This window comes from Capricornis sumatraensis, chromosome 16, assembly GCF_032405125.1.
Source record: "Capricornis sumatraensis isolate serow.1 chromosome 16, serow.2, whole genome shotgun sequence".
In the NCBI taxonomy this organism is placed as follows: domain Eukaryota; kingdom Metazoa; phylum Chordata; class Mammalia; order Artiodactyla; family Bovidae; genus Capricornis; species Capricornis sumatraensis.
The window spans coordinates 78,821,684-78,831,661 of NC_091084.1; the positions used below are offsets into that span (position 1 = coordinate 78,821,684).

Genomic DNA, 9,978 nt, shown 5'->3' on the forward strand with positions numbered 1-9,978 from the left:
TAAGATGTCAGTTGCTAACCTGTTTTGTCTGTATAAACAAATTTTAGCCTCAGGTTGAAAAGTCTTGAGTTATCAACAATTTTTAGCTTAATTTACTTTAAACTCTTTGGGCAACTTACCAGAACTTAAGTGTCTACCTTTTGGTCTCTATCCAGCTCATGAGATTAGCAAATAAATTGTGTGTTTACGCGTCAGCGGTTTGTCTTAGAAAAGGGAGGAATGGGAGTAGCTGGTACATACAGGATAGTTTTAGACAGATTGTGTTTCCCTTCTTTCAAGGAACATTCTGTGTGTATATGTAGTATACAAGCAACATATTTGTGTGTACACATAGATAAATTTCTGTGTTCCTTTTGTACCAGTTGCCTTTCTTTTGCTATTATTCACCTTTGACAAAGACCTTATATAGTATTTTTTTCTTTCTGTTTTGATAAATTATTGATTTTGGTTATTCAATACATATATTAAATTTATATATATATAATACATATTAAATTTGCATATCTATATATATTTTAAAACACAGATGTTTATTTCTGAGGAGCTCTACCTATAAAGGTGATGTCAGCACTGGTCCTGAGGGTGAAGCAAATGGTTGTTCAGGGTTGAAGCCCCCTGCCTCTGGAGTTATTTCAAGAAAGCATTAATTTTTGTATCTACAATGATATACTAATTTCTATCCAAAATTATGCTGCTGTATATAATTACATGTCTATTCCTCTTTCAAGGAAAGCAAGTGAAGGAAGGAAGACTTACGGACAGAAATAATCCTTTTAAAGTTCTTCACTAGAGACAGTCTGTTGATGATGCCTGTGCTCGGGCATGAGTCTTCTAAGAAACAAGGACACTTAAAAATAATGACCCAGAGGCTCTCCCTAAGTACCTTGCTATCACTTCCTGTTATCCAAGATTGTATTGAATAAATCATTAAGCTCCATGAGAAATTCAGACACAAGAAACACATATCAACTTAGAGTTGGCTTCTTGGGTTCATATCCAGGCTTTCTTAATTACTGACTGTATACCCTTAAGCAAATTAATCATTTGCCTTTAGCTCAGTCATACAATGCGTCTCATCATAGTTAGATGTGAGGACTAAGTGAGAAAACATACATTAAGTGATAGCAAAATATCTGATATATAGAATATACTAAATAATTTATTATTAGTTTGATTGGGATATGTGTATAGATGGTGGCTCAGTGGTAAAGAATCTGCCTGTAATGCAGGAGCCGCAGGAGACACAGCTTCTATCCCTGCGTTGGGAAGATCCCTTTGAGGAGGGCATGGCAACCCACTCCAGTATTCTTGCCTGGAACATCCCATGGACAGAGGAGCTGGCTGGCTACAGTCCATAGAGTCACAAACAGTTGGACATGACTGAAGTGACTTAGCATCCATAGATCATATATCTCTATATAGATATTGCATCGCTTTAATTTGGGCTTCCCTGGTGGCTCAAGGGTAGAGTCTGCTTGACAATGCAGGAGACATGGATTTGATCCCTGGGTTGGGAAGATCCCTTGCAGGAGGAAAGAGCAACCCATTACAGTATTCTTGCCTGGCAAATTCCATGGATAGAGGAGCCTGGTGGGCTACAGTCTGTGGGGCTGCAAAAGATTTGAACATGAATGAATGAATTAGTTCACAGGCACGCAGCACAGCTTTAACTCTGGAGACTAACATTTGTTGTTTATATCACCAATCAGATTCTAAGACTGAATGATCTGAAGACTCAAATTAAAATGAGACGATTTTCTGTATCATTATTTTTAATATATTCAAGGTTCCTAATATTTAGTGACAGCAAAGATGTGGGGAAAATTAGTTTTTAATATACTATTTTGGGGAATAAAAGATACTTCAGGATTTTGAGAGCAATGCTACAAAATCTGTCAAATGTAAATGTCTGTGTATTTTTTGTTTTGATGATGACATAGATTTCTCCAACAGAAATAAGTGAAGATGTCTGTAAGCGGTGTTCATTGTGTATCTGTTGTAAGGTAAAATATTAAAACTGAAATAAATTTCAAGCAAAAATGGACTAAAGGAATTATATTGTAACAATGAAATGGAATAATATGTAACAATTAAAATCAAGGAAAATTCATCAGTATTGACCGATAATGCTCACACAAGCTGTCATTAGAATTTTAAGTGAATTATATTTTGTATATGTTCATATAGAGTAAAACGCATCAATATGATATATATACCAAATACAAATGCATATCTTAGGAGCATTTACTAAACTGTTAATAGAGGATCAAATGAATGAGTGCTTATGGTTGGGAGAAGGTTTTTTACTTTAACCTTTTTATCTATCTATCTATTTAAGCTATTCCTCATAGGGCACGTCTTTCTTTTACAATTTATGAAAATAAATTATTTAATTATAAATATTCTACTTTTGGCTAGAAGAATGTTTTAGGAAGCAAGTTGATTTTGAAAGTTTCTTTTAAAGTCAGTTCAGAAACTTACATCTTATTAAGTGTTCAGGAGTAATTAAACGGATACCCTTTTTATCAATTTAGTATTTAATAGACCCAGGTGATGTTAGTTGTAAAGAATCAACTTTCCAATGAAGGAGACCTAAGAGGTACAGCTTAGATCCCTGGGCTGGGAAGATCTCCTGGAGAAGGGAATGGCTACCCAATCCAGTATCCTGGCCTATATAATTCCATGGGCTGTATAGTATATTTTATTTTATTATAAATAAATTGATTTGGAAAATTTGATATTTCTTTAAAATTTATCTTTTTAAAAATCTGATGAACTGGTTAAATGTTTATTAAGAAAGACCTCCAACATTTTGCTGCATCACTTTTAAAATTTATTTCATAAACATTAATCTTTTTTAAAAAATTTAGCTAAGAAAGGAGATAAATGAATTACTTCTGATATGCAAGCTATACAGATACATGTATACAGATACATACATACAGATACAGACGCATACATACATACAGATACAGATACAGAATAACAGGTGAAGGAGATTTGGGAGATGATGTGAGGCTGAAAGATGAGTGTAATGGATTAGTTTAACAAATGACATGAACATGGGAAGGGGAGGCCAGGAGCTTATAGGAATGGAAGATAATCATAATGAATATTTGGATAGTGCTCTCCAAACATTCTCATGTCTATTACATCCTTTGATTTTCATGACAGTTTTGTGAGACAGGATGTAAAATTTGGGGAGGGGCTGTGGTCAGTGAGCTGAGGTATCAACTTAATCACACAAGCATCAAGAGGCTTTGAGCAAGATATATACACTAATTCCAGTTGAGCTATTTCAAATCCTAAAAGATGATGCTGTGAAAGTGCTGCACTTCATATGCCAGCAAATTTGGAAAACTCAGCAGTGGCCACAGGACTGGAAAAAGTCAGCTTTCATTTCAAGCCCCAAGAAAGGCAATGCCAGAGAATGCTCAAACTACTGCACAATTGCTCTCATCTCACATGCTAGTAAAGTAATGCTCAAAATTCTCCAAGCCAGGCTTCAGTAATATATGAACCATGAACTTCCAGATGTTCAAGCTGGATTTAGAAAAGGCAGAAGACCAGAGATCAAAGTGCCAATATCAGTTGGATCATCGAAAAAGGAAGAGAGTTCCAGAAAAACATCTACTTATGCTTTTGACTATGCCAAACTCTTTGACTGTGTGGATCACAATAAACTGTGGAAAATTCTTCAAGAGATGGGAATATCAGACCACTTAACCTGCCTCCTGAGAAATCTGTATGCAGGTCAGGAGGCAACAGTTAGAACTGGACATGGAACAATAGACTGGTTCCAATCATGGAAAAGAGTATGTCAAGGCTGTATATTGTCACTCTGCTTATTTAACTTATATGCAGAGTACATCATGAGAAATGCTGGGCTGGATGAAACATAAGCTGGAAGCAAGATTGCCAGCAGATATTTATCAATCACCTCAGATATGCAGATGACACCACCCTTATAGCAGAAAGTGAAGAAGAACTAAAGAGCTTCTCAATGAAAGTGAAAGAGAAGAATGAAAAAGTTGGCTTAAAGCTCAACATTCAGAAAACTAAGATCATGGCCTCTGGTCCCATCACTTCATGGGAAATAGATAGGGAAACAGTGGAAACTGACAGAGTTAATTTTTCTGGGTTCCAAAATCACTGCAGATGGTGTCTGCAGCCATGAAATTAAAAGATGCTTGCTCCTTGGAAGGAAAATTATGACCAACCTGACAGCATATTAAGAAGCAGAGACATTACCTTGCCAACAAAGTTCCATCTAGTCAGAGCTATGGTTTTTCCAGTAGTCATGTATGGATGTGAGAATTGGACTGTAAAGAAAGCTGAGGGCCAAAGAATTGATGCTTTTGAACTGTGATGTTGGAGAAGACTCTTGAGAGTCACTTGAACAGCAAGGAGATCCAACCAGTTCATCCTAATGGAAATCAGTCCTGATAGTCATTGGAAGGATTGATGTTGAAGCTGAAACTCCAATACTTTGGCCACCAGATGTGAAGAGTTAACTCATTTGAAAAGACCCTGATGCTGGGAAAGATTGAGTGTAGTAGGAGAAGGGGATGACAGAGGATGAGATGGTTGGATGGGATCACTGACTCTGGATGTGAGTTTGAGTAAACTCTGGGAGTTGGTGATGGACAGGGAGGCCTGGAATGCCATAGTCCATGGGGCCACAAAGAGTTGGACATGGCTGAGCAACTGAACTGAACTGAACTGAAACCTTATTCACTGCATTAGAAAATCAGGATATGTACACCCGTGGCAGATTCATGTTGATGTGTGGCAAAACCAATACAATATTGTAAAGTAAAAAAATAAAAAAATAAAAAAAAATAATAATAAAGAAAGAAAATCAGGATAATGCTAGGTCCTATTTCAAATGGTTTTGTGGGAACTAAAACAGAAAACCATAAAGATTTTAGCACAGTACGCTCAAATAATAACTCCTTAACACTTAATGACTTGAACTGTTGTTGCTTTGTTTTATTTTTACAGAATTTATAGGTTGTGTAGTCAGTAAATGACTTGACTGCAGTGTACAATTGTGTTGTTCATTCTTGACCCCATGGATTTACACACTGTACAAAACACAAATGTGTTCTGACAGTTAGATATGGGCTTTATGGCAGTGAGAGGGAATTGTAGAAAAAGATGAGGTTGACTGCTTTCATTGGGGAGTCTTGAATTTCAAAATAGAAAGCTGAGATGTGAACTAGTAGTCAATATATATTGAAATAGAAGGGCTTTGTTATCTTAGTATAGTACATTTTGTTTTAAAATATTTGAAGTCATGAGATAGTTCAGAGGAAACATTACTTGGAATTGTAAACATTTAATGTAGATAAGAGCTGAGCTGCTGTGTTTGAAGGGGACAGAGTCTCTATGCTGGCTCCTTCGAACCCCAGTTCTCTAATAACCTGCCATGGCTGCCTCATTCTCTAGATGAGAAAACTGAGGCCCAGAATAGTGAACAATGTAACAAGATAACCTAGGAGTGAGAGGGACAACCTGGAATAAAACCCAGCTTTCCTGATTTCCAAGAACATGTCCTTTCTACTTCATTTGTGCTATTAAAATTTTTTGAAGTTCTTAGACTGGAGATGAAAGTGATTGAAGCTAATCTACATTGTATATTTGCAAAGAGTGTCCTGAAAATTGTATAATTTTGTGTAATAATAGGATAATCCTAAAAGTGGGTCTTAGGTGTTTACAGGAGTCTCAGAGACTTTGTAGTTTGCATCCCCATTTAAAGCAATTATCTCTAACAGAGGTCCACCAAGACAGCCTCTGCTTAAGTATCCCTCGCAAAGAGACCTTGGCTAATGAAGCACTTGTCTTACCATCTCATCATCCAACTGTAGTAACAACTGCATTTAGTCAATGGAGGCCACTATTCATTTCTTAAGTGGTATAAGACAACGACTATGAATTTGTGTTTTAAAATGAGATGACATGGATTTGTAATTTCTGCTCTTTTAAACTGAGGTGCTCAATGTGTCTAAACTTCTGTTTCCTCATCCTCAAGATGAGCTCTGTGACAGTACCCTGTCCCAAGTGATATGAAAATAAATGTAATAATGCAAATAACAGACCAAACACCTTGCTGTCACATAGTGAGTGCAAAATAGATTAGTTCTTTTATTAATATTTTTATTATTCTTTAGAATCTTTGGCTTTATCTGAGTGCACCCCTTCACAATAAAAAAAATGGAAGAAAGGATTTATGTTGACTCAGTCTCGTCTGCTGGGATTAGGCTGGCCGAGTTGAATCTGGATCTTCCTGGAGCAAAGAAAGAGATTTAAGCTTTTGTTTTCTTTAATCAGCATCTTTGGAAAATAATTAGAATTTTGAGAGGTTAGTTAAAGGTTATAAATCATGGTTTCAGGATTATATTTATAGTAAAAACATATTCTTCATTGTAGTCTCATCATTGAATTAATCATTGGATTTTATTGTAGAATTATTGAGTAAGATAAGCACACGTAGCATGAATTTGCCTCTCTGTATTGTCATGATATAGAAATTATTGAATTTTCAGTATCTCTTTCATACTGAGTACTCAACGTTATACTAAAAGGAGCCATATAGGTCATTGTTGGTATCGATTTTGATGCAGGAAAACCTGGGCTTGAACTTGGCCTCAGTGTTTATTATCTTTGGGAACTTGCTGTCCATTTTTTCACCCATTTTTGCCTCAGTATCTTATCTCTAAAATTCAGAAAATGCTTCATGGGATAGTCTAGTGCCTGATACACAAGAGAGATTTATTGAATGGTCACTGTATGCAATAATAATCTAATTTGATAGGAAGAAATGCAGATGAAAAGGGCATAGTTCTCAATAAGTGGAGAGCCCTTGGGCTATGACCTACCTGCTTTGCAAGCTCTTCAACTAGAACATTGTAGCAATCAATAAGGATATGAAACAAAGGAGATGAAATAAAATGTTCTGAGGTTACTAGGTATGTCCAGGGATGCATTCAGTTCAGCTTCCTAGCTGGAGGTTCCTAAAAGGCAGCAGCTGAGAGGACTTGTGTGTTGGTAGTTCATTTTGGAAAAGAAAATGAAGGCAGTGAATGGGGGAGAGTGAAACAGGAGAGGAGCAGATCTGAATGTTAGATTGTGCTAGGCTGGTTACCATTTATCCACTGGCTCCTATCGACTGGTGATCTAGGATTTCCTAAAGGTATGTTAATTCTCCATATCACCACATGGTTGACGTCCCAGGGTGATGAAGCAGGGTCTTCTAAGTGTCTCAAGCAGCAAGTGTCACAAAAGCAAGAGATACACTGGTGAGAGGTGTTATACGGGGAATGACAAGGATCAAGGTGTTATCAGGATACGACTGTTTGCAGCTAGTTGCTGTACTGATGGCTGAAGGAAAAGGTAAGTCAAAAGGGTGTGAGAGAGAATCCAAAAAATAAAAATCTCAAATTCTTCATAATTACTAATTTAGAATAATATTCTTTGTAGATTTTCCAGCTCAGAGAGATAAGCTTACATCAGCCCATAGTAAATGGGGGAATCCCAACAATGTGACGGAATTCATTCTTTTGGGCATTGCAAAGAATCCAGAGCTGTGGAAAATACTCTCTGCTGTGTTTCTAATCTGTATGTGTCCACCATTTTGGGAAACCTCCTCATTGTGGTAACTGTGGTCACAAGTCAGAGTCTGAGGTTACCCATGTATTTTTTCCTTATATCCTTCTCTGTCACGGATGTCACCTACTTTTCCGTCATTGCCCCCAAGATGATTGCAGACTCCCTCTCTGAGAGCACTGTCATCTCCCTCAAAGCCTGCATGACCCAGCTCTTCATTGACCACTTCTTTGGTGGAGTGGGCATCATCCTTCTCATCGTGATGGCCTATGACCGCTACGTGGCCATCTGTAAGCCCCTGTACTACATGACCATCATGAGGCCTCGGATGTGCTGCTTACTGCTGGGAGGGTCCTGGGTGGGGGCATTGACCCATGCAACAGTGCAGCTTTTCTTCATGTATCAGATTCCCTTCTGTGGCCCTAATGTCATTGATCATTTTATGTGTGATTTGTTCCCACTGTTGAAACTGGCCTGCATGGACACCCGCATCCTGGGCCTCTTAGTCATCCTCAACAGTGGGGTGATGTGTGTGGCTATCTTCCTCATCCTCATCACTTCCTATGTGGTCATCCTCTGCTCCCTGAAGTCCTGCAGCTCCAAAGGGCGGCGTAAAGCCCTCTCCACCTGTGGCTCCCACCTCATGGTGGTCTTCATGTTCTTTGTGCCTTGTATTTTCTTGTACATGAGGCCTGTGGTCACTTACCCCATAGACAAAGCAATGGCTGTGTCCTTTACCATCGTTGCACCCATGTTAAATCCCCTGGTCTACACCTTGGGGAACATGGAGGTGAAAAACGCCATGAGGAAACTGTGGATGAAACAAGGGGCCTTGTATGGTCATTAACTTACATGCTCAGAGCAGTTCTTTCTTACAAGGACAATGTGCTTTTACCCTCCCATTCATTCCGATCTATTGAGGATACAGTAGTCACTGGCATCATTTAATCATGCAAATCAGGCTGATTCTATAGTCCTATTACCCCCCCTCCGCAGTGCAGTGTGTGCTCCATTCCTTTTCTCACAAGGCTCTGCCCACTTTCTCTTTCTCTCTCGACATTTTTCTCCTGCCTTTTGAATAATTCAAGCCTTTTCTAGTTTGTGTCTTTTGCTTTTCTTACACTGTTCACTCCTGAAAATCTCTTTCACAGAGTTATTCTCTGGCACTATTTTTTTTTTCTTCTTTCAGATGAACTGTCATCTCCTTAGGCGTTTTCCCTGATGACTTCCTTCTAGGTAACTCTTTAACTCCTCATCTGATTATATCCTTAGTATCAATGTCAGAAACTAAACTTTAGCAATTATTTCTTGGCTTTTGTTTTCTATTTTCCTTCCAACAAATTTGTAATCCTTGTAAAGTCAAAGATTGTGTTTATTGCTTCATGCTATACTTAATAAATATTGTTGAATGACTGTAAGTCTAAAAGTAACTTGTTTTTCCTTTATACAAATCAATACCAAAAAGTAGGGGGGAATATGAGTGTATATATATATATATATATATATATATATATATGTAATAAGATGACACCACCCTTATGGCAGAAAGTGAAGAGGAAGTAAAAAGCCTCTTGATGAAAGTAAAAGAGGAGAGTGAAAAAGTTCGCTTAAAACTCAACATTCAGAAAACGAAGATCATGGCATCCAGTCCTATCACTTCATGGGAATTAGATGGGGAAACAGTGGAAACAGTGTCAGACTTTATTTTTGGGGGCTCCAAAATCACTGCAGATGGTGATTGCAGCCATGAAATTAAAAGACGCTTACTCCTTGGAAGAAAAGTTATGATCAACCTAGATAGCATATTCAAGAGCAGAGACATTACTTTGCCAACTAAGGTCCGTCTAGGCAAGGCTATGGTTTTTCCTGTGGTCATATAAGGATGTGAGAGCTGGACTGTGAAGAAGGCTGAGTGCCAAAGAATTGATGCTTTTGAAGTGTGGTGTTGGAGAAGACTCTTGAGAGTCCCTTGGACTGCAAGGAAATCCAACCAGTCCATTCTGAAGGAGATCAACCCTGGGATTTCTTTGGAAGGAATGATGCTAAAGCTGAAGCTCCAGTACTTTAGCCACCTCATGCGAAGAGTTGACTCATTGGAAAAGACTTTGATGCTGGGAGGGATTGGGGGCAGGGGGAGAAGGGGATGACAGAGGATGAGATGGCTGAATGGCATCACTGACTCGATGGATGTGAGTCTGAGCGAACTCCGGGAGTTGGACAGGGAGGCCTGGCGTGCTGCGATTCATGGGGTCGCAAAGAGTCGAACATGACTGAGCAACTGAACTTAACTGAACTGATATATATATACATATATGAAAAATATATATATGAAATATAGGAGTTAGAATTATCTGATTTCATGTTTCCAAG

General features: G+C 38.1%; 1 protein-coding gene across 1 annotated transcript; it reads left to right on the forward strand.

Annotated features, from left to right (window-relative positions):
- Window positions 1-7,322: 7,322 nt before the first annotated feature.
- Window positions 7,323-8,455, forward strand: LOC138092252 (olfactory receptor 4C6-like). Its single transcript, XM_068988064.1, is given in 3 exon segments — window positions 7,323-7,395; window positions 7,483-7,617; window positions 7,620-8,455. Coding segments are annotated over 3 exon segments (1,044 nt in total).
- The last annotated feature ends 1,523 nt before the right edge of the window (window positions 8,456-9,978 follow it).